The following is a 24,280-nucleotide window of genomic DNA, read 5'->3' as shown; positions in this document are numbered from 1 at the left end:
TGCGCCAATAGAGTACAGTACAAGAAACACTCGGGGCATGTTTGTGATTGGTCCTTTAGATGAAAAAGTCTGTAAAATACTGTAATTGTTTGTACGTTTAGTATTTCTGCCTTGGACGTAATCAGCAAATGCACAACAATGCACGCACGGATAGTTTTTTACAGGATTTACGGTCTGGTCTAGCTGGCAGGTTTTCATTGGATAGAAATAAGGTGAGGGAGAGAAGATTAGGTGGGCAAGACCCCATCAGATTAGTTGGCAAATGCAAGCTTGACACTGAGCTTGAGATTGTTCGGTTCCTCTTTGCGCCAATCGAGTACAGTATAAGAAACACTCGGTGTCTGCTCGTAAACCTTATCGCCACCAAACTCCAAGGACCAAGCGGCACCCGGACGGCCGGAAACTGAGCTGCAGAGATGGCGTCGTTGGATTCTCCGCCGCCGGGGAAGCCCCCTCTGCCGTGGCGGGTGCGCCTGCTCGTGGGCGCAGCCTCATTCCTACACTCCGCGTCCCTCCGCGCCGACGGCACCGTCAACCGCTCCCTCCTCTCCCTGTTCGAACGCACCGTCCCTCCTAGCTCCGCGCCCGATGCCGCCGGCGTTTCGTCCACCGACCACGCCGTCTCCAGCCACCTCCGCGTCCGCCTGTTCGTTCCAGCGCCCGCCGCTAGCGGCAGCCAGAGCCAGCTGCCAGTGGTTGTATATTTCCACGGCGGCGGCTTCGTGTTCCACTCCGTGGCGACGGCCCAGTTCGACGCTCTGTGCCGCCGCCTCGCCGCGTCTATCCCGGCCGTCGTCGCCTCCGTGGACTACCGCCTCGCGCCCGAGCACCGCGCCCCTTCCGCTTACGACGACGCGGAGGCGGCGCTCCGCTGGGCACTCGCCGGCGCCGGGGGCGCCTTGCCGTCTCCCCCCACCGCCGTCTTTGTCGCCGGGGATAGCGCGGGCGGCAACGTCGCCCACCACGTCGCCGCGCGCCTGCAGGGCAGCGTGGCCGGGCTGGTCCTGCTGCAGCCGTTCTTCGGCGGCGAGGCGGCGACCGCGTCCGAGCAGCGGCTCCGCCACGCGCCGTTCGGGGCGCCGGAGCGGCTGGCGTGGCTGTGGCGCGCGTTCCTGCCGCCGGGCGCCACGCGGGACCACGAGTCGGCCAACGTGCCGGCCGCGATCCAGCGCGACGGTGCCGCCGCGGGGAGGTGGCGCGCGTTCCCGCCGACGCTGGTGTGCGTGGGCGGGTGGGACGTGCACCAGGACAGGCAAAGGGCGTACGCGCACGCGCTGCGAGCCGCCGGCGCCGAGGAGGTCCGTGTCGCGGAGTTCCCCGACGCCATCCACGCGTTCTACGTGTTCGACGGCTTCCCGGACAGCCAGAGGCTGCTGGCCGACGTGGCCGAGTTCGTGAACCGGCGGGCTGCCGAACACCTCGACGCGCCAGTGAACGACCAGTGTCCACTGTCCACTGGTTCGTAGTTGGTTTGCAGTTCAGTCAGTGTGACTGATTTTTTTTAGAATTTTTGGTAAAGTGTTGATTCTTCGAGCTGTGAGGTGTGTGACGACGGAACTTGAGGCACATGCGATGCACTGATGATGAACATGTCCGGTTCCTTGTGACTGATTGCGTTGCATGGCACGGTGTGGATCGTGTGAACGAGTTGTTCGTTGGTTCTAAAAAACAGGAAATTCGAGTGGACGCAAGCGTCGACAGCGCGATGAACGGCATTCATGGCGCAAACAGGGTCGTGTTTGGTCGTACGTATCGGCGTTCCTGTCACGGAGCAGGCGGCCAGGCACGAGAGGTTCCCGCCCATGCGACCCAGACCGTAATGGTGCGACGACGCGGACAGATCCACTGTACGTTGGCCCCCGATTTGGCGAGTGCCAGCATGGGCCGAGCATCTTGAGCAGTTGAGCTACCAGTCTCCGCTGGAATATCTGAAGAGAATGACACACCGCCCGCCGCGGCATATCCAGCCGGAGCATTCTCGGCGCCCGCGCTTCTGGCCGCCGCGCGCTGGCCCCGCGCCTTGTCGTGGGCGCGCGCCAGTGCACCGCCCCAGTGCCAGAGCGCGCGCCCGTGTCCCGGCAGGCCGGCACAGAGCACGCGTGTGCGCAGTGGCAGCACCGGCACGATGCTGTGTCCGTCCGTGGCTGTGCGATGAGCTGTTCTTCATTGTCAGGCATTCAGGATTTGAATCAACTTCAGATGCATCGAGAATTCAATATAGGATATACAGAAAGATCTCTGCTAAGTGGCTGTCATGAGTTCCTGTCGGGAGATAGCAGCTTGCTCAAGCACCGGAAAAGGAGGCCGACATTTATTCTCAACTTTAGTCCTCCTTTGGTTTGGAGGAATTTTATAGGAATTTTAGAGGATATGATTTTTATAGAATTTTTTGCTTTAGAGTTCTTTGGTTCGTAGGAATAGATTTTTATTCCTACATAGGATTGGTTCCTATCCTACGTATTTCATAGGAAAATAAAAATGAGCCTAGACTCAATGGAAAAATTCTTTGGTGTCAATCAAATGACATCTCGTTTTCTATTCCTACTCATAGGATTTGAGATACATGACCATCTTATTTCCTACAAAATTCCTATTCCTATAATATTCTTATCCTATGAACCAAAAGAGGCCTGGGTAGCCGGGGCTTCCGGCCGGAGACATTTGCCTTTCCAACGATACGAGGGCCCAGACCAGCTTTACGCCTCCAAAGGTGAGAGACGCCAGCGGCCTCCTTCCATGATGACCCCTTTCTCTGATGAAAAGCTCGTCGTGTTCTCCCCCCGAATATTTAGAAACATTATAGTTGTGCACCCTAGGAGCTCTCTCAGGCCATTACTGATTTTGGCCGTCGAATTGCACATCGTGATCATTCTTGGGCGTCCGATGTGCTTCTTGTTCCGGTGGTGTGGGCCGCTATTCCTGGCACAAAATCGGAGGCCCCTCCTTTGCTGGTAGAGTTAACATCCGATCCCCAAAGAACGGTACAGATACGCCCCCGTCCTCTCCCCTTCCCTCCCCTCCCCTCCCTTTACCCTACGTCTCAACCCCACCTCTCCCAATTTCACCGCTGCTGCCGTCACCGCAAGAGAGAGATGGATATAGGCTACCAAATGATGAGGGCACGACCTCGGACGTGCCGCTGATTTGGCCCGATCTTTTACGATGCAATAACCTCCAAGATCCACCGATAAAAATTACTCCCAATTACACGAGCAGTACGTGTAACCTGAAGTAGGGGTAACGACGACCAACGGACAATCCCTCGACACACGAGCAACCTCCCGCCGAAGTAGACGTAACCAGCACGCAACCCGTCGGGAACGACAGACCTCGAGCCAAGTGCAACTTTCACGCAGAAAAATCACACAAAATAAATAACAACGACACCCGAAGAGGGTCGCTTAATATTCGATACACATGTTGTCTAACCTGTAAAAAAATAACCTCCTCCCTAAGACTCACGTATACTAGCATATATATAGGCAATGATACAAAACGCCTTCAAGGAAAGGTCGGCCAGAATCAGGCTCGCAGGCCCACCTATTCATGTACGTGATCTCCACGTTTCTTCTTTCTCCATACCAAAGTTGTTGTGTTTATCTGCTTCTTAATTTTTATTGCAGCTGTTTTTCTCTCTCTTTCCATAACCAACGCCGCCGGTTCCTTCCTAGAAAACAAATCTTTATTGTATTGGTAACAATCTCCTGATATACTGAACGTACGTGGTTGGATCTCTTCTATAGTTCTCTTGAACGGTTGACCAAACCTGGTTTCATCGTTGCATGACATTAGTTTATTTGAACCTTGCACACATCTCTTCCAGCCCGTGTCTTTCTCTGGTCCATGACCGTAATAACGTAGATGTGTAGGTCGCCAGCCAGCAGCTTGGCTCCGTGTAGTCAAATTAGCAGTGTGACCAAACGCAGGTTGCCGAAAGGTCGCACAACCATGCATAGGTTCTCTTGGCGAAGGCGTGCCATCATAACTAGGTCCACATAAAATACGAAGATTTCCATCTATTCCCTTGCTGAGTTGCATCAAATTATTTACCTCGACATTGTTTGTTTGCACTCCTTTGTTGATAATCATCGTACATGTTGTACTAGTATCAACAACTAAATTTACTCGTACACTAGGCGTATTACATGCCGCATCATCCTCCTTCCCTTGAATCAAAACCGTCCTCGGTTTCTGTGAATTGTCTCTAATTGGTTCCTGTGAGTTGTCTCTAATGAGTTTCTTGCTTGTAGTAATCTCCGCTTTAAGCACGCTAGTGTGTGTCGCATAATCCTCCCCCTCTTGAAACGAGACCATCCTCGGTCTCGGCGTCTGGCGTGTTTTCTCCTTGCACACACTTAGCACCATGTTTGAGTGAATGGCTTTATCTTCCATCGGCTTCAACACACGCTGCTTTCCCTCATGAACAAAAGTATATGTATTTGTTCTCCCAGCATGCATTGCATTGTGGTCATACTGCCATGGTCGTCCTAGCAACAAACCACACACATCCATAGGAAGAACGTCGCACTCAACAACATCAATATATTGTCCAACTGAAAATGGCACATGCACCTTATGTGTAATTTTGAGTTGCCCACAATTATTCAACCACTCCAAATGATATGGTTTTTCATATCGCCAGGTGGATAGCCCAAGTGATTCCACTAATGTTCTGCTAATTCCATTAGTGCAACTACCGCTGTCGATAATCAACTTGCATGCAGTGCCCTTGATATCACATTGAGTCTGAAACAAACTCCTACGCTGTCAACGGTCATACTATCACTATTCTGTACCCACTTGAGTTGCATGTTCAGCCAACTCATTGGTACGATTACTTCCTCTTCATTCTCCTTGTGAGCAGAAATATTTTCAAGTACAACAGTACCTCCCCCAACCTTTTTCTTTGCTAGCAACATCTTCTCTTCATGTTTCTTTGCATCAATTGTAGCATGTGCATGGTCTCGCCTTTTACGATCCTCCAAATATTGTTCAGAAGAGTATGTTTCAAAACGAATCCACCGACCATTATGAATAAACTGAAACTTCCTCCAAGAAAAGGTGCTCGATTTATCCGTCTGCATATCCCTCTTTTTTATCCATGGCTTACCCAAAATCAAAGAACACGCATACATATGATATGGAAGAACATCACATAAAACCGAATCAGTAAATCCACAAAATCCAAGAGGCACCTCAACTTGATGTTTTATTAGCACAAATTTTCCCTGCCATGCGAGCTTATATGGATCTGGATGCTCTATCGTCACTAGCTTCAATGCATCAACCAAAGTTTGACTCACCAAATTTATTTGGGAAGAACGATCTATCATCATGGCGCAAGAAATTTTTCCTACCTTCACCCTAGTGTAGATCTGAAACCAAGAAAGGGCACGGGACGGATCCTTCTCAGTGTGTGACATCTCGCCATCAAAGTAGCGCTCCGTCCTCATTGCAGGAGTAGAATACGTACCAACAAATTATGGGAACAAATTGCACCGTAATAAACCCAGTAATCTGATACCAACTGATGAGGGCACGACCTCGGACGTGCCGCTGATTTGGCCCGATCTTTTACGATGCAATAACCTCCAAGATCCACCGATAAAAATTAATCCCAATTACACGAGCAATACGTGTAACCTGAAGTAGGGGTAACGACGACCAACGGACAATCCCTCGACACACGAGCAACCTCCCGCCGAAGTAGACGTAACCAGCACGCAACCCGTCGGGAACGACAGACCTCGAGCCAAGTGCAACTTTCACGCAGAAAAATCACACAAAATAAATAACAACGACACCCGAAGAGGGTCGCTTAATATTCGATACACATGTTGTCTAACCTGTAAAAAAATAACCTCCTCCCTAAGACTCACGTATACTAGCATATATATAGGCAATGATACAAAACGCCTTCAAGGAAAGGTCGGCCAGAATCAGGCTCGCAGGCCCACCTATTCATGTACGTGATCTCCACGTTTCTTCTTTCTCCATACCAAAGTTGTTGTGTTTATCTGCTTCTTAATTTTTATTGCAGCTGTTTTTCTCTCTCTTTCCATAACCAACGCCGCCGGTTCCTTCCTAGAAAACAAATCTTTATTGTATTGGTAACAATCTCCTGATATACTGAACGTACGTGGTTGGATCTCTTCTATAGTTCTCTTGAACGGTTGACCAAACCTGGTTTCATCGTTGCATGACATTAGTTTATTTGAACCTTGCACACATCTCTTCCAGCCCGTGTCTTTCTCTGGTCCATGACCGTAATAACGTAGATGTGTAGGTCGCCAGCCAGCAGCTTGGCTCCGTGTAGTCAAATTAGCAGTGTGACCAAACACAGGTTGCCGAAAGGTCGCACAACCATGCATAGGTTCTCTTGGCGAAGGCGTGCCATCATAACTAGGTCCACATAAAATACGAAGATTTCCATCTATTCCCTTGCTGAGTTGCATCAAATTATTTACCTCGACATTGTTTGTTTGCACTCCTTTGTTGATAATCATCGTACATGTTGTACTAGTATCAACAACTAAATTTACTCGTGCACTAGGCGTATTACATGCCGCATCACCAACAATGCGAGGATGGTTAGGGCGAGTCGCGGAACACATCAGGAGTTGAGCCACCCTCGAACCAGTTAGCATCGTCTTCACCTTTGCAGCCAATTCACCATGTTGTCAGCAAGATCTTCCATGATCCGTTCGTTCCACGCTAGAGGTATGATTGGTGCTTCATCTCGGATTTGTGAACAAATAGGTGTCTCCTCTTGATTCATATAGGTTAGGATTTGTGCAGATGAGGGAGGTGGTGGAAAAGGAAGAGCGACGACTCTAGGAGGGGAAGGAGGAGATGGTGACCAGCACGGCTCCTCCGGCCAGGTAGACGCGGGCACTCCGCTTCGAGCATATCGACTTACTTGCGTGGTGGATGAGTCTTCTCCAACGGTGCGCCGAAATCCAAACCCACCTGCGATTTTTTGCCCCTGATTTCCTATTCTTCGGTGAGTAATTTAGGTTGTGTTCAGGTGGTGTTGGGGTTGAGCGCTTGACTCTTCTTGCTCTTGATTATTCGGTTGCTCTGAATTAGTGGGATGCTAATGGCCGCCATAATGATGGAGGCCAAGAAGGGTTTGATGAACAGGGAAAGGGAGAGGGATCAGCTCCCAGTCGGCATGCAGGCCCTGGCCGTCGATGATGACCCTATGTGCCTCAAAGTTCTGATGGTCCTCCTCTGATACTACCACTATCATGGTTAGAGCCCGCTTGCACTTCATTGTGTATATTTTTATAAGAAACTTCATTATGTTGTATTATTACTCCCACGAGCAACCTCGGTCACCTCATCATCTTCAAGGCCAAGATTGACGCTGCTCCTGCCCTTCACGCCCTTTGCCATCATGCTCCACTACATCTCCAGAAACAACACTAATCGCACTTGCATTTTCATGTTTTTTTCTATATATTTAGTGGCACTTTTGAATCTTTCATAGCACAAGCATCCGTTTCTTCTTATGCATTCTATGTCACGTGTAGTAGCAGGAGCAAGACCGTGCCTTCTATATCCTGAATTTGCTATTTTCAAATGCTTCATAGCAACGATGAGTTCTCTCTTTGTGCTCACACCATTTGGTGAGAGATTGTAATATGCAACCAAGTAAATGCTAGTGATTTGACTTGGATCTTCAATTGGTTACACATAAAATTGTCTGACCTTCTGTATGTTCTGCGCCTCGTCTTGTGGAAACATCTTGGGTGCTACCTTGGACACTGTCTTGATCTTCAATTTGTTTTGATTCCAGCATAACCTTCCAATTTAAATATTGGCTTCAGCTTATCATGAAAGATTTGACCTTTTCAAATGCAGTCAGGGCCCGGGGGCACTTCTAAATGCTACTGGAAATGTGACGGAGAAGATTATTTCAGTATGCACCGGATAATGGAATCATTTGTGCCATCCAGCAACAACTACTAGGATCTATATTGTCAAAAATATTGTCAGTATGGTGATATGCTTCCTTTGATGGCGGGCTTGCCCATCCTGACAATAAGAACAGTTGCTATTTTGCACAAATACATTTCCAATGAAATCCACATATTTTATTTCTGTATAGCCTTCCTTTGATGGTTTGGTTCAGCCTAAATGTTGGCGCACTATGGAAAATTTGAAGCTCCTCTTTCAAGGTATAGTGGCAGCATCATGACTATGCATTGCTAAGCTCGTGCACTTGCAGCTCTTGCCATTCTTTCATTTTTTGGTCGTATTGGGCTTAGAAAAATATAAAAAATCACACAGCTTTCAGTGAGAGCACCAAAACTGCTACTATATTTTTTGAAGTGCTTTCCCATGATTTTGTTGTAATGATTCAGACCCAAGGAATTCGAGGTGCATATCTTCGACATGCTAAGTGGAATTGCGGCTCATTTACTCATCAACCATAATCTCCCGAGACTTCAGGAAGCACATCTCCTATCCTTGTTCTGATTCCAAGCTCTAGGTGCTTTCTGACATACATGTTTTCAAATTCCGTCACATAGTCCATGACTACACCGGAATTAGTTAATCCTCTTAGAAATCAAAAAAGAAAAATTTATAGCATAAATGTGTTCTCTATTAAATCTTGTCCTTTTAAACATTGTTGTTTGAATTAATATACATGTAGCATTTATGAAGTCACTTCTTCAGTATACTTGGTTGAAGCCTGATCACAAATTAGTTGAGCCAAACTAATACTCCCTCCTTCCCAAAATATAAGGCGCACATTGACTTTTTTGGTCTTCATCACATAACTTTGACTATAATTTTTACTTATTAGTAAGAAAATAGAATCAGACGATGGTCTGTTTGTTGTACCCATTCAAAAAAATTATAGTTTTTCTCTGTCTACATAAATTAAATTGAGTGCCCTCAATTGTTAAAAGCCTCATTGTATGATTAAGGGTTCATGTAAAGATTAAATTTGTGTGCATGTCCATGACATGGCATTGCATGGTCCTGCTGCAAATTCAAATTGACCTTTAGTTAAGCTTTTCAAGTCAGTCTATACGTAATTTAACGTTACTGCATTATGACTTCATATAGTTAGAGAAAATTCTACCATTTTACCCAAAAAATGATAGGCGTAGCAACGCGTGCCAACATGATAGTTCTTGTGTGTGATCAGGTCCCAACAAAGCTCCTAACTGAGAATGATCCAAATGCAGCCCTTATTATGATTGCCACTGGACACTGTGTTGCTCCCTACCATATACCTAACATGTATGTTCAGCGGAGATCTTCCCAAATTACAGAGTTTGTGGCATGTTTGGCTCTTGGTGTGGTTAATCCCAAAACCTTTTTCATGAAGAATTTTCATACTAACTTAAGGAGCATCCAGATTAGGTTATTACTTACTTCTGAGAGAAGTATCTTTCATAAAAAGGGAAACATTCATGAAACAAATAATTTTAGTCTATTTTAACATTTTCCATAGTTTATCTGGTCTCCCTGTATTTACAGAAAAATCATATCTCTATCATAAAACATTTTAAAATAAACGGGTGCAGCAACGCGCGCCATTAAAGATCTAGTTCTCATATGATTTCGTTCCGCTTTTCGGCTGTATCAGGCTGTGAGCTGATTAAGCTAATCCACGAGTTCTTGTTCCCGGAGGCAGCATGATAATGCACGAGCCTTTTGTGTGTGACCAGCCTGACTGCATGATTGATTGGTTATTTGATTTGATCAGACTTAGCTGATCCACCAGACAAGCAAATCTGACCAACCAACACACGCATAGCCGTACCGAAACACACACCAGAACATCACGCATTGATCAGGACATGCCACACAAATTCTTCACAATTTTAGGCCAACTCCACGCACGACCCCAAATCGCCCACTCGCGTTTGTTTGGGGGTAAACGGGTACAAACTGCGGCCCAACACGCGGAAGCAAACGGACAAATGTCCGTTTCGATCCGCTTTCAATCCATTCCCAGCCCAAATTTTGGGTCGCGTTTGCGGCCAAATGGACAACGCACGACGGGCGGGGGGCGCGCCCTTGTCCTTCCCTAGCCCACCTGTCAGAGACACAACCCCATTTCTTCCTCCCCTTTTCGTCGCTCCGCCCTCGGCCCCTCGCCATCGCCGCCGCCATGCCCGTCTCACCACCTTGATTTGCCCGTCGGTGGAGCAGCCCCTTTTCTTCCTCCCCAGTCGTCGCTCTGCCCTTCGCCCGCGGTTGTCCACCTTGCTGCGAACCAACGGCCTCGACGTGCCCTTTCCGGCCGTGTCTACACCACGCCCGTAAGGTGTTCGACGCTTTGCTTGCAAGGTACCATGGATAGCGGAGATGAGTACTTCTTTCACAACTTCATTTGTTCATCGGATGATTCGTCCTTGGATGATGAGAACATCGTGGTGGCAGCATTGGTCGTCCATGACCACATCAGTAGGATGCGGCCTCGGTTCAGGGGATCAATCCCCGGGAATGCCTTGGCCTTGAACCGCAATAGGGAGAAACGACACCACCTCCTCTATTCCGATTACTTTGAGAGCACCGCACTCTATAAACCGCATCAAATTTGTCGCCGCTTCCGAATGAGGAGGCATGTGTTCAATCGTATTCGGGAAGGAGTGGTTGCATATGACCCATACTTTGAATGCAAAGAGGATGCCATTGGCAAGCTTGGCTTCTCTTATCAGAAAATGCACTGCGGCTATTCGCATGCTTGCATATGGAATTCCCGGTGATCTTGTGGATGAGTATGTGCGTATGAGTGAGTCCACATGTCTCCTCTCAATGTATAGTTTCTGCAAGACCGTGGTGGCAGTGTTCGGTCCTGAATACCTAAGAAAACCAAATCTCGTTGATATAGAGAGGTTGTTGACGATTAATGTCGAGAGGGGCTTTTCGGGCATGCTTGATAGTATCGATTGTATGCGCTGGAAGTGGAAGAACTGTCCATTTGCTTGGCAGGAGCAGTAAAAGGGACATGTGAAAGGTGCCACTGTCATACTTGAAGCTCTGGCTTCACAAGATCTGTGGATATGACATTTTTTCTTCGGCATGGCTGGTTCTCACAATGATATTAGTGTTCTTCAGCATTCTCCAGTGTTTGCAAGGCTTGCAGAAGGCCAGTGCCTGGAGGTCAACTTTGAGTTCAATGGCCACCATTACAACAAGGGATATTATCTAGCTGATGGTCCACTCTTGTGAAGACCATACCCAATCCGCAAGGAGAGAAGAGATAGAGGTTTGCCTAAATGCAGGAAAGATGTGGAGCGTGCATTCGGTGTGCTTCAGTCTCGATGGGGTATTGTTTGAAACCCTGCATTGACATGGAGCACTCAGAATCTTTGAGAGGTGATAAATGCTTGAGTGATTATACACAACATGATCGTTGAGGATGAGCGTGATAGCAGTATCTACGACCAAGAGTTTGATTTCCAGGGTGAGATGTTGAGCCTGAGCACTCACCTCCTGCAACCTTTGAACAGTTTGTCCAATTTCATCGTGAGTTGCGTGATCGAAACACTCATACGTAGTTGCAAGATGACTTGGTTGAGTATATGTGGAATCACATTAACAATTAATAGATCTATCGGTTTAATCTCTTTTCGTGTGCACAAATTTAAGTGGTTTTGTAAGGCTCTGATATTTCTAAAACATTAAATGAATTATAATAAAAGACTATTTTGAACATATGTTTAATTTAAACTATTTTTGCTACCCAGCTGACGCAAACCTAAATCTGGGTGGACACGCCTCATTGCTACATTCAAACGGATGAAATCCGGACATAACGAGTTTATTTGAGGTCGTGCGTGGTAGTTGCCCTCAGCTCACGAGCGAGAACAGAGCCGCTGTGTTTTGTGTGCGAGTGTTCATAACATCACATTGATTTGATCAAGTGTGCACATGATCATCGCACGTTCGAGATCGGAATTAAGAGTAGTCAACTCGTTCCATCCAAATAAACTACAGTACTTAATTACTGGTATAAATATATTCATTCATGACAAGAACCAACTAAGGAAACAAGCTAGGCACCAGGAACACAACAGCACAACTTCTCTGTTCACATGCACAACTCAACGCCTAATTAGACATAAACAAGAACCCACGACACGGAAGGAAGAAAGAAAAGGAAAATTTTAACCGCAGGCCATGAGTGAGTACGGGAGAGTGACCACACACACTGATGACTGATGCCCGATGCCTGATTGCTCTGCCTCTGTCCATGGCGCGTCGCCTGCCGATCACATGACGCTGCACCCGGCGTTGGGGTCCTCGCCGCAGTACGGCTGCTGCTGCTGCTGCTGCTGCGGGTAGTACGGCTGCCGGTTGCCGTGGTACCACCCCTGGTGGTCGTGCACCGGCACGCCGTAGTACCCGCCGGCCGGCACGGGCGGCCTGCAGCACTGGCACCCCCCGCCGCACCCACCGCCGCAGCCCCCGCCGTAGTACGACGGCTGGCCGTACGGCGTCGGGTCGTAGCTGTAGGACATGGGCCCGGCCGGCGCCGGCCAGATGGACGGCACGGCCACCCCCTGCGCGGCCACGGGCGGCGCCATCATCGGCGGTGGCTGGGGCCCGCCCCCGCCCTGCTGCTTGGCCTGCTTCATCTTCTCCAGGAGCGGGCCGAGGTCGGCCATGCTCATGCCGGGCGGCAGCGGCGGCATGGCCTTGCCGGGCTTCGCGTCCGTGGCCGGCGGCGCGTCGTCGAACTTGACCTTCTTCTCCGGCTTGGCGGCCGCGGCGTCCTTGGGCTTCTCCTTGTCGGCCTTCCCGCCGCCGTCCTTGGGCTTCTCCGCCTTCCCACCATCCTTCTCGGCCTTGCCGGCGTCCTTGGGCGCCTTCTGCTTCTCGCCGCCGCCGCCGCCGCCGTCCTTGTCCGCCTTCTGCTCCTTGCCATTGACATGCATCTCCTTGATCACCCGGCCGGCCTCGCAGCAGAGCTTCCGGCACAGCTTGTCGGGGTCGAACGGCCCGGACACCGTCACGGAGTTGCTCTTCTCGTCGAAGGAGATGGTCTTGATGTTCATCTTGTCTGCACAACACGATCCATGCACGGTCAGCCCATGAGGTTGACGACGCTGGCCCGCCCACCGTAACTTCGCATGCACGTGGGCCCGCGTGTCAGCGGCGGTCCGCCACGAGGCCATAGCGGCTTCTCTGCATGGGTGATTGACTGATCTGTGACGGACGGGAGTTAATAGGTTACCTTGGATCTTGCAGAGGACCTTCCTCATCTTCCTGTAGCATCGCGTGCATTCAAGGTCAACTTTGAGGACAACCGTGGAGATCTGCGACGAGATCGAGGGGGGTTAAATGAAGGTAAATGCAGCTGAGTATTAGAAGTAGATCCAGGTGTGAGTCTCACACTTGACAATTGTTAATTCAGAGTTAACTGTACCTAATAGGAGTACCAGGCTGAGCTATATACTGTGCCTTCCAGAAGGAAGGACTCGCTGTGTCACTCACATGCTCAGATTATAGTTGGAAAATTCTTAATTTTCTCATCAGAAGAGAACCAACTGCCGCCAATTCTTCAGCCAGTGCGTTTACAAATTACAGATGACCTTCTTAAATATTCGACTCAATGCTTGTTACAGTTTACCGGTGGTAGTATTAATCCATTAACTGTCCTAACACTGAATATTGGAGCAAAGCGTTTCATCACAACAAATTCAGTGGGAAAACTTGTGCCACTGAAATGTGAAACAAACGCATCTATTATGAGAAAACGACGGGCTTTTGTGCTCGTTTTCCAGTTTGGTTCAGAGGATGATGTTGAAATCAGTTGGCAACGAAAAGGGAAACGCGCGTTGATCTTGGCAGCAAAGCGGTGGGTGAAAAGGAAAGGAGTGACATCACACGCAGAAAATAGGGACGGGAGTTTGTGGTCAGAGCCCGAGAGATATTTTTTTTTCGAGAATGAGCCCGAGAGATATTTGCCTGCTGCGAACTTCATTTCTCATGGCGTTTCTGGTTTGAGTGCTCGGCACTCCGACGACTTGTGGGGATTCAGACGAAAACATGGCGTCGCGTCGTTCATGAAGCCACTGTCGATCTCTAACGAAGATGACAGTTGGTTTGGACAAGAGGAGCCGAGATCAGCTTCGTTGCCAAGTGAACTAGTGAAGAGCGGCGAACACAGAAGCGGAACATAGATCAATGGCATAAACTAGGGAAGAGGGCCTACGAATTTCAAAGAAACGAACTCTCGGGCCGGACGAAATTCAGAGTGCGGATCGCGCGCGCACCCACCCCACCCCACGCACGCGGTGAATCGAGAGGGGAACCGGGGAGAAGCAGGCTAGTCCAGGCGTTGTTGTTACCTTGTCCGCCATGGCAATGGCGCCGCCTGAGGCGTGGTCGTCACCTTCAGCCTTCAGAGGAGGCCTGTGCTCTGCTCTGGGGTGAGTGAGGGAGAGAGAGAGAGGAGGATGAGGGAAGAAATATGAGAAGACCGGTGGTGGGTGCGGCGTTTTAAGAGGGCCGCGCACGCACAGGCGCGGGCACCAACCAACCCTGGCGGCACACCGACGGGCGGGCCCTCCGGTCCTCTTTGACCCGACCCGTATTAGCTGTGCGGCATGTGGGAGTACGTACACGCACATTTTGTCAGTCTAGTCGGTGGGCTGTGCCTCTCCCGCCTGCGTCGGGCACGCACCGGCACCACCACCTGCCGCGCCAAATCAAATCACCCACCCCACTTCTAGACCCAGAGAAATGACAAACGGCGAACACCCTCCTCCAGCACCGCTCTACACGAATACTACGCACAAAGGCGTTCATAATAATGCTACTGATGATACTGACTACGCTCCACTTGCTAGTGTCACTAGAGCAGGTCGAGCGAGTGACGTTCAGTGGTGGCAAGTGAACCGCTAGTGATGTGTGCTGCGTTTTTGTTGTCTAGCCAGCGCCAGCGCCAGCCCTGGGGAGCGGGGCCGTCTGCTCCATGCGGCCAGCCAGGCTTGTCAGCACCAGAGGCACAGCCAAGCCAGGCGGCCGCCGATTTCGACACCTCACCGGCACGCGTGACACGATCACGCTCCTGCTGCCACGGCGACAGTGCACCGGGGGCAAGTGTGCACCCGGCGGGTGCAAGTGCGCGAAAAATGCCGATAGATGAACGGAGGTGGCTGGAGCACCATGTCAGCAGCAAAGAAAACTAAGGAGATTTTGGGCGCGACATTTCACCGGACTCCTCCTGCGCGAGAGGCCTGGGCGCTCTGGTGCTGCGGCGCAGGGAGCACGCTGCTTGTCTTGCTCAATTGGCTCTGGGAAATCTCTGCGTGGGGTTAAGTTTCTGGTGATTATTTTACTGCTAGCTAATGGGCTGTAGATAGAGGCGAACGTGATTGGATTATTGGATTAGGCCACCAACCAGAGGAGTTATTTAATAAATAATGGTGGTACGTTAGGAGTAGTGCCTTTTGATCGATCATACGCACGGCGATCTTCGGCGGGCGAAATGGCCTTTTCCCTCCAAAGTGCTGCACAACTCATGTGCAATTCATCGTGAGCTCGCCAGAAAACAACGCTGGGAACCTTCCGATGTCATTGCCACTTCCCTTCCAAAGCAAGATGCCACCGGAGACGGCTGCAGCCAGGAATGGGTGTAGTTTCCGACGCTCCGTGGATGCCCCCCTCACATGGAGAAAAATCCAAACAATCATTCGCTGATCCTTAAACTGAGAGAGAAAACTGTGTGGTAGTACGAGCAATGCTGCCAGAACCCGGTGCCGGCTAACGTGCAGTCTGCAAGCGGGGCGAGATGCAAAACCGTTCGCCATGTGTGGCGGTGGCGGCCAGGCCATGGCTAAGCGAGGGCCAACCACCGGGCGAGCTTGCGGGGATAGGATCGTGGCGGCGGCGTGCACGTATGGGCCTGTTCTCATGGCGTTTGCGCCTGCGTGCCACCTACCGGACATGTGCCTCGCGGGCATTTTTCATTTCCCTCGCCCGTGATGGGTTTGTGTCGGTGCTTCGGCCTGTCGCGTTACAGGTGTGAATGAACGTTTGAGAGCGCGTATGCAAACAAATACTTCCTACGTTCCTAAATACTCTAAAACATGTCTATATATATTCGTATGTAATTTATTTTAAAATCTACAAAGACTTACATTTAGGAACCGAGGAAGTACTTATATAGCTTCGGCCTCTCGTGATCGCTACTTCAGTAGAGTCGTTGTATCAAATAGATGATAGATGATACCCAGCGCGTTGCTGCGATAACTTTGTTAAAAAAATATGTAAATAGTTGCTAAAAAATAACTAAATCCAATGAAAACAAAATATAAGCCTGGAAATCAATAAAGAAAGTCTCTAAAAATATAATTAAAACTTTTGAATTACTGTGAAAAATATCATTTCGAACAAAAATATGAAGGATGACTAGAATGCATGTATGATGTGGCATCGTTACAAGCATAGACTAATGCAAACATAAATTGTAATTTATAAGTTTGCTTATGTGTTAGATTGTGCATGGTTTAGTGAGAGAGAAGACTTAAATGCACGATCTTAGTGGGACGTTGAGGTGAACACTTTGCATGTTGAGATAATTAGGCTATTTTTTTTAAGAATGTAAGATTTGATCGCCATAATAATCATTACAATGATTTTGATCAACACTTTAGCAGAGTCAATATTACGCACTCCATCGCAATAGCTTTTGGAGTGTGGTCTAAACCAAGCCCGCGAGGCTTCATATTTGAGGGTTGAGCAAGGCGATATTGCAGATCCTTCAACCGTTCAAATATTAGCATAATGGTGAACCAACATATGGTTGGATGGTTAGAAGGATAAAGGTATTCTCAGCCCATCAGGGTTTAAATCCTAAACCTAGCACTTCTGCTTGTATTTTTTGCCTTTATTTCACGCTTCCTGGCGATGTTTGTTCAATGAGAAGAGATGTTTCCGTCCACTACGAGGCGCCAATGATGACTTTGTCAATTTCAAGATGTTGTAGTATCTCGCAGGTGCTCAAAATGATAAGGTGTGTGTGAATGTGTCCATATGAATGAGTGTATGTACGTGTTGTGAGCACATGTGATTGTATTGTGTTAAGAAACTATTAGCTTCCCGCAAAAAAGCGTAATGTACATTTTAAGATGCGCGCTCCCTTGTGTCCCCTCTCACATTCCTGTGTGGCATTCGTTTGATCCCAACTCTGCCCCTGGACCGTTCTCGGACCTCCAACGCGTCGTCGCAGCCCCATGCCTTTTTTTCGTCGTCTGATAGCGCTATCCCTTCCATCGCGCGACCTCAAGGTAAATTTATCTAGCCTTTTTCTTGCGGATTTTGTTTAGCGGCTAATAGTTTCGTGTAAATGACATAAGATTCGCATCATGTGTAGACGAATCTGATGGCCGAGCAAATGTTTTTTTGATGATTCCTGGTCGGATTCAAGCTCCAAGTTCAAGGATTAAATGATGGGTGGTGAAGAGGATGAGACAATATTGATGGTTGCTAAATGGGTAGGATGAACCGGAAAGAAGAGGAAGCGTCCATGGCCACATGTTGGTCGTGCGATATTTTATGGGAACAGAATCGAAGGCCACGACTAGCTCATGAAAGATTACTTTTTGCCGGGTTTTACATTTCTTGTGTACGTGTTCCCGCGACGCTTCATGACCGAACGAATGTTTTCTACGAATTGCTGACAACATGGAAGCCACTGATCCGGTTTCCTGAAAATGGAGAAATGTCATCCGTCTCCTGGGTTTTTCCACTTCTCGAAAGGTGTCTCTGCGACATTTCGGATGCCTGCATATGACTCTCCTATGGATCATGGGATGACACTCTTCGAATGGCCTAAGATACAATCATAAAGTGAAATGAAAATGTTCGCTAAAACTGTGGTGAGCGTTTATGAAGATCGGTATCTGCGAGTACCAAACGCAAAGGATATGATCAGACTTCTAGCGATGCATGACGCAGAATCCTGACGTCGGCCAATACCGAATGTCGGCTGCCACCGCTGCCCCTCCCTTCATCGTACTCGAGCACCGCACTGCCATCCTCGAGTTCCCGCAACCATCTCTGAGCGCCGTGTAGCTGTCCCCAAGCTCATGTCATTGTCCCCGAGCACGACACTGCCTTCCCTCCAGTCCGATTCCGTCATCACTGCGTCGTCCCCGCCGAGTTCTTCCCCGTCATCAGATCCACCTCCCGGCCCCTCCGCAATCAGATCATCATGTTTCTTGTGGTTTTCAAATTCTATAGCACTAGTTACAAGGCTGCTGGAAAAGTGATACATCTTCAACATATCTACTTTTTCTCACGCTTTTCCTCTTGTTTTGGACTCTAATTTACATGATTTAAATGAAACTAACCCCGGACTGACGCTGTTTTCAGCAAAATTGCCATGGTGTTGTTTTTGTGTAGAAATAAAAGTTCTCGGAATGGAACGAAACTTTGCGAGGATTTTTTATATCAATAATAAGAATTTCTGGAGTCAAGACCTGCCGGAGAGGGGCACCTGGGTGGGCACAACCCACCAGGGCACGCCCAGGTGGGTTGTACCCACCTGGTGGCCCCGCAGACGACCCCCCTGATACTATAAAATCACATATTTCCAGAAAAAATAGGAAGAAAGAATTATCGCGATCCACGAGACGGAGCCGCCGCCAAGCCCTGTTCTTCCTCGGGAAGGCAGATCTGGAGTCCGTTTGGGGCTCCAGAGAGGGGGATCTTCGTTCTTCGTCATCACCAACCCATCTCCATCGCCAATTCCATGATGCTCCCACCGGGAGTGAGTAATTTCTTCATAGGCTCGCTGGTCGGTGAGGAGTTTGATGAGATTCGTCATGTAATCGAGTTAGTTTTGTTAGAGCTTGATCCCTAGTATCCACTATGTTCTTAGATTGATGTTGCTATGACTTTGCTATTCTTAATGCTTGTCACTTTGGGCCCGGGTGCCATGAACTCAGATCTGAACCGTTTATGAATTCATCATTATATCCATGTTTTAGATTCGATCTTGCAAGTTATAGTCACCTACTACGGTTATGATCCGACAACCCCGGAGTGACAACAACCGGGGCCACACTCGGTGATGATCGTAGTTTGACGAGTTCATGTATTCACTATGTGTTAATGCTTTGTTTCGGTTCTCTATTAAAAGGAGGCCTTAATATCCCTTAATTTCCAATATGGACCCCACTGTCACGGGAGGGTAGGACAAAAGATGTCATGCAAGTTCTTTTAATAAAGCATGTGTGACTATTTACGGAATACATGCCTACATTATATCGATGAACTGGAGCTAGTGCCGTATCGCCCTAGTTTATAACTTTCACATGATGAATATCATCCAACAAGTCACCGATCCAATTCCTACGAATTTATTTATATTGATTTTGCTAAGTTACTACTGCTATCATCACTGTTACACTTGCTACAAAATTACTGCTATCACTGTTACTGTTACTATTGTTGTTGTCACTACTATCAAAACTATCAAACTACTTTGCTACTGATCACTTTGCTGCAGATAATTAATCTCCATGTGTGGTTGAATTGACAACTCAGCTGCTAATACCTTCAAATATTCTTTGGCTCCCCTTGTGTCGAATCTATAAATTTGGGTTGAATACTCTACCCTCGAAAACTGTTGCAATCCCCTATACTTGTGGGTTATCAAGACCTTTTTCTGGCGCCGTTGCCGGGGAGCATAGCTATATTTGTTGAGTCACTTGGGATTATTATCATATTATCACTATGAAGAATTTGAAGGATCCAAAGACTAAGATTTATCCCTCAAAGACGAGGGGAGGTAAGGAACTGTCATCCAGTTCTGCTTTAGATTCACCTTCTGTTATGAGGAAACTTGCAACACCACCACATGCTATTAATTATGATATGTTGCAAGTTATTGATGATGCTACTTCTGCTATGAATGATTCTTATGATGATGCTAGTACCTTGCTTGATAACGATAATGTGCCACTTGATGAATTTCTTGATAAACAAATTGCTAGAGTTATACAACATGATGTTGTTGAATCTGACGATGAGCTTGAAACTAAATCTCCTGAAACACCTGCTAGAGCTAGCCTTCCTAGATATGAATTGCCTAAGGTACCGGAAGGTTATGTTATGAGTGAAGAAACAACTAGAGATATTCTTGCTTGTAATGATAGAGATGATCTAGAGAAATTATTACACAAGTATAAAAAAATCTCTGAATGCTAGAATGAAATGTGATCCTAAGTTTGCTACTTCACCTATATTTATTGATGATAAGGATTATGAATTCTCTGTCAATCCAGAGTTAATTACTTTGGTTGAATCTGATCCTTTCCATGGCTATGAAACTGAAACTGTTGTGGCACATCTTAGTATCTTAGTAAGTTGAATGATATAGCCACTCTTTTTACTCCTGATGAGAAAACTCCCTATTACTTTATTCTCAAATTATTTTCTTTCTCATTAAAGCGTGATGCTAAAGCTTAGGACAATACTCTTGCTCCTGGTTGTGTGCGTTGAGGGAGTCCTGGACAAAGGGGTCCTCGGGCGTCCGGCCTGTTGGACATGGGCCAGACTGTTGGGCTATGAAGATACTATTGGGGAACGCAGTATTTCAAAAAATTTACCTATGATCACGCAAGATCTATCTAGGAGATGCATAGCAACGAGAGGGGAGAGTGTGTCTACGTACCATCCTAGACCAAAAGTGGAAGCATTTAGTAACGCGGTTGATGTAGTCGAACGTCTTTGCGATCCAACCGATCCAAGTACCGAACGCACGACACCTCCGTGATCTGCACACGTTCAGCTCGGTGACGTCCCTCGAACTCTTGATCCAGTTGATGCCGAGGGAGAGTTTCGTCAGCACGACGGCATGGTGGCGGTGATGATGAAGTTAGCAACACAGGGTTTCGCCTAAGCACTACGACAATATGACCGAGGTGGAAAACTATGGAGGGGGGCACTACACACTGCTAAAGATCAACTTGTGTGTCTATGGGGTGCCCCCTCCCCCATATATAAAGGAGGGGAGGAGGAGGAGGGCCGACCTCAAGGGGCGCGCCCAAAGGGGGGATTCCTACTCCTAGTAGGAGTAGGTTTCCCTCTTTCCTAGTCCAAGTAGGAGAAGAAGGAAGGAGAGGGAGAGGGAGAAGGAAAGAGGGGGGCGCCGCCCCCTCCTAGTCCAATTCGGACCAGCCCATGGGGGGCGCGAGGCCACCCCTTGAGGCCCTTCTCTCCTTTCCGGTATGGCCCATTAAGGCCCACTACTTCCCCCGGCGAATTCCCGTAAATCTCTGGTACTTCAAAAAAATACCGGAATCACTCAGAACATTTCCGATGTCCGAATATAGCCTTCCAATATATCAATCTTTACGTCTCGGCCATTTCGAGACTCCTCGTCATGTCTGTGATCTCATCTGGGACTCCGAACAACCTTCGGTACATCAGATCACATAACTCATAATACAAATCATCATCGAACGTTAAGCGTGCGGACCCTACGGGTTCGAGAACTATGTAGACATGACCAAGACAGATCTCCGGTCAATAACCAATAGCGGAACCTGGATGCTCATATTGCCTCCTACATATTATACAAAGATCTTTATCGGTCAAACCGCATAACAAGATACGTTGTTCCCTTTGTCATCGGTATGTTACTTGCCCGAGATTCGATCGTCGGTATCATCATACCTAGTTCAATCTCGTTACCGGCAAATCTCTTTACTCGTTCCATAATGCATCATTCCGCAACTAACTCATTAATCACATTGCTTGCAAGGCTCGTAGTGATGTGCATTACTGAGAGGGCCCAGAGATACCTCTCTGATACACGGAGTGACAAATCCTAATCTCAATCTATGCCAACTCAACAAACACCATCGGAGACACCTGTAGAGCATCTTTTGTGACGCCCCAAGACCGGAGCTGCAGACGCCTTCCATGTTTTTCCGAGTTTCGTCGTGTAAGTTGTTGGTTTGTTGCATTCATCATTGCATCATTTGCATTGCATCATGTCATCATGTCATTTTTTAACTCAACTAAATAAAATGCATAGATCTTTGATCTATTTAAATCGAGGGAAGGGTGACTTCTCTTTATAATATATCATCCCGATAGTAGGGAGCTATATTAAAATATTTCTTTAATTTGAAATTCACCGTAACACACTTGCAAAATCCCAATGCCTTTGTTATCACAACTCTTGGCCTCTAACTTTGCTATTTTTTCCTTTCTCCATTTTCCGGAGCTCCACCAAAAATCCGAACATTTTTGGACCTTTCCTAACCCTCACTTCCTATTCAAACCATTTGATTTTAAATCAAATGAGTTTGAATTTAAATTTTAAAAAATGCCCACTCCATTTTTCTTGGAACATGTGCATTTTTGCGAGTCCGGAAAATTTATCCCCGTGCCCAAACTCTTTCTCTACCCTTTTCTTTTCTTCCCTTTTCTTCCTCTTTTTCTGCTGTTTTTGAATAGAGTAAATAGAGGGAGAGCAGAGCCCAGTTGGCCACTTGGGCCTCCCCACCCCAGACCGGCCCAAACCTTCCTGGCCCAGCTGACCCTACCTAATCCTAGCACTCCCGCATCGCTACTCCCTTTTTCCCTCGTTTCCTCACCGCCGCCAGATGCCGTCTCCCCCGCTCGATTCCTTCCTCCCTCCTGTGCGTGCGCGTCAGAGAGAGACAGGGAGAGAGTAGCGCTGCACCAGGGTCGCCCCCTCGTCCTCTCAATCTCGCTGCCTCTCCTTCCCTCGTCCTCCTCCCGACCGCTCCACGCCAAGATTAGCGCCTCGCTCCGCCGCCTAGCACAGCCGCCGCTGCCTCTCCCGTACGCCGCGCTAGACCTCCCGCGCCGCCTCTCCTCTTGCTTCTCCTCGCAGAGCACCCCCGCGCCTTGGCCTCCTTCTTCCTCGACTCCAGCTGCCCCTGCCGGCGACCAGTAGGCCGCTGCCGTCCATCTCCTCCGCCTGGAGACTGCGCAGCCGCGAGCTCAAAGCTCCGCCCCGGAGCTGATCCGCCCCGCGGCCCTGGCCTCCGTCCCCGTGCCGAACCTCCATGCCCGCAGCAGCGCCCCCAATGCCTCCTCGTCCCTGCACAGCCCGTGAGGCACCGGCCTCCTCTGCTTCGCGCCTCCCGAGCAGCGTCCAGGAGCCCGAGCTCCATCTTCTACACCGCGTCCCAGCGAGAGGAGCTCGCTGCTCGAGCATGCACGAAGAACCATGGCGCCCTCCCGAGCACCTCCCGTGCGTGCCTCCACTCGTCCTTGTCGGCCATCCGCGAGAAGTTTTGGCATGGCCATGACCGAGAACCCCGAGAATTTTGTTGCCTCTGTGCACCTTCGTTCCTGGAGTTTTGGACCGTCAAGACTTGCTATCGAGACAGGAACCGCCACAAGATGTTTCAGAGATCGCCAAGTACCTCTATTGTTAGTCCCGAACATCTACGGACGTGTACGACTACCGTTGCCCAAAATACCGTGAGTCACAAGCCCCGTGAACGACTACCGTCACTTGGGTTCGACAAGATGCCGAGTACCACTACGTTTGCCATGTACATCTACACCAAGACCGGACCGACAAGTACCGCTAGAACGTTTGTACCTCTACCGTTGTCGTGGATCCAACAAATACCCCTACAACAAGTGTACCTCTACCGTCGTCTTCGAAAACGCTAAGAACGTCAAGTACCCCTTCGAGATAATGAGACCGGCAAGTTCGAATGATCCCAAGTACCTCTTCCAAACGACCGAGTACCCTTACCGTCGGATGCTCGAACGACTACAGGCCGAAACGTCAAGTTCCTCGATGAACCATGTACGACTACCGTTTCTCGTGGATTCACCTAAGTACCACGAAATGGACGACTCTACAAGTTACCGTTGCCGTGTACGACTACCGTCGCCTTGGAGATGTTGGGTTCATCAAGTTCCTCTTCGGAAAAGTACCACTACTCCTCTCGACGACCCGTGAATGACTACTTCCTCTACGAATTCGTTCCGCTTCGAAACGCACACCCCGAAGGTATAACCCCGAGACGACCGTCCGAGAATGTTTGCTTGTGTTGTATGAGATGCATGGTTGGTTGTTGTTTTCGCCCGTGAACGTTAGTTGTTCCTCCTCGTTGCCATGCCGACGACATGTGGGAACCCGGTAACCGGGAGCACCCCACCGTTCATCGCATGACACGCTCCCTTCACACTTGTTCTTTTCCACCGGCATCTCAATCGAGTTACCGGAACCGGAACGCTGTTGTGGCACCGTTTTCGTTGTTGTTGCCGTGGCACCCCTTTCGCTTCCGCCACGGTG

The 24,280-nt window shown here is 48.6% G+C and overlaps 2 protein-coding genes across 2 annotated transcripts; one reads left to right on the top strand and one right to left on the bottom strand.

Annotated features, from left to right (window-relative positions):
- The first annotated feature begins 282 nt into the window (after positions 1-282).
- Positions 283-1,609, top strand: LOC119353844 (probable carboxylesterase 18). Its single transcript, XM_037620534.1, has one exon. The coding sequence runs from the start codon at positions 417-419 to the stop codon at positions 1,464-1,466; it is 1,050 nt and encodes a 349-aa protein (XP_037476431.1). The 5' UTR covers positions 283-416; the 3' UTR covers positions 1,467-1,609.
- Positions 1,610-11,948: 10,339 nt separating this feature from the next.
- On the bottom strand, positions 11,949-14,440 carry LOC119353843 (protein PYRICULARIA ORYZAE RESISTANCE 21-like). Its single transcript, XM_037620533.1, has 3 exons — positions 14,325-14,440; positions 13,208-13,289; positions 11,949-13,033 (listed from the first exon to the last, which is right to left on the bottom strand). Exons 1-3 carry the CDS (start codon positions 14,334-14,336, stop codon positions 12,243-12,245), a joined length of 885 nt encoding a protein of 294 aa, XP_037476430.1. The 5' UTR covers positions 14,337-14,440; the 3' UTR covers positions 11,949-12,242.
- Between the last annotated feature and the right edge of the window lie 9,840 nt (positions 14,441-24,280).

The sequence above is a fragment of the Triticum dicoccoides genome, chromosome 2A, assembly GCF_002162155.2.
Source record: "Triticum dicoccoides isolate Atlit2015 ecotype Zavitan chromosome 2A, WEW_v2.0, whole genome shotgun sequence".
Taxonomy (NCBI): domain Eukaryota; kingdom Viridiplantae; phylum Streptophyta; class Magnoliopsida; order Poales; family Poaceae; genus Triticum; species Triticum dicoccoides.
Note: the sequence above shows the minus strand (reverse complement) of the source record. Positions and strands in the feature narration are given on the sequence as shown.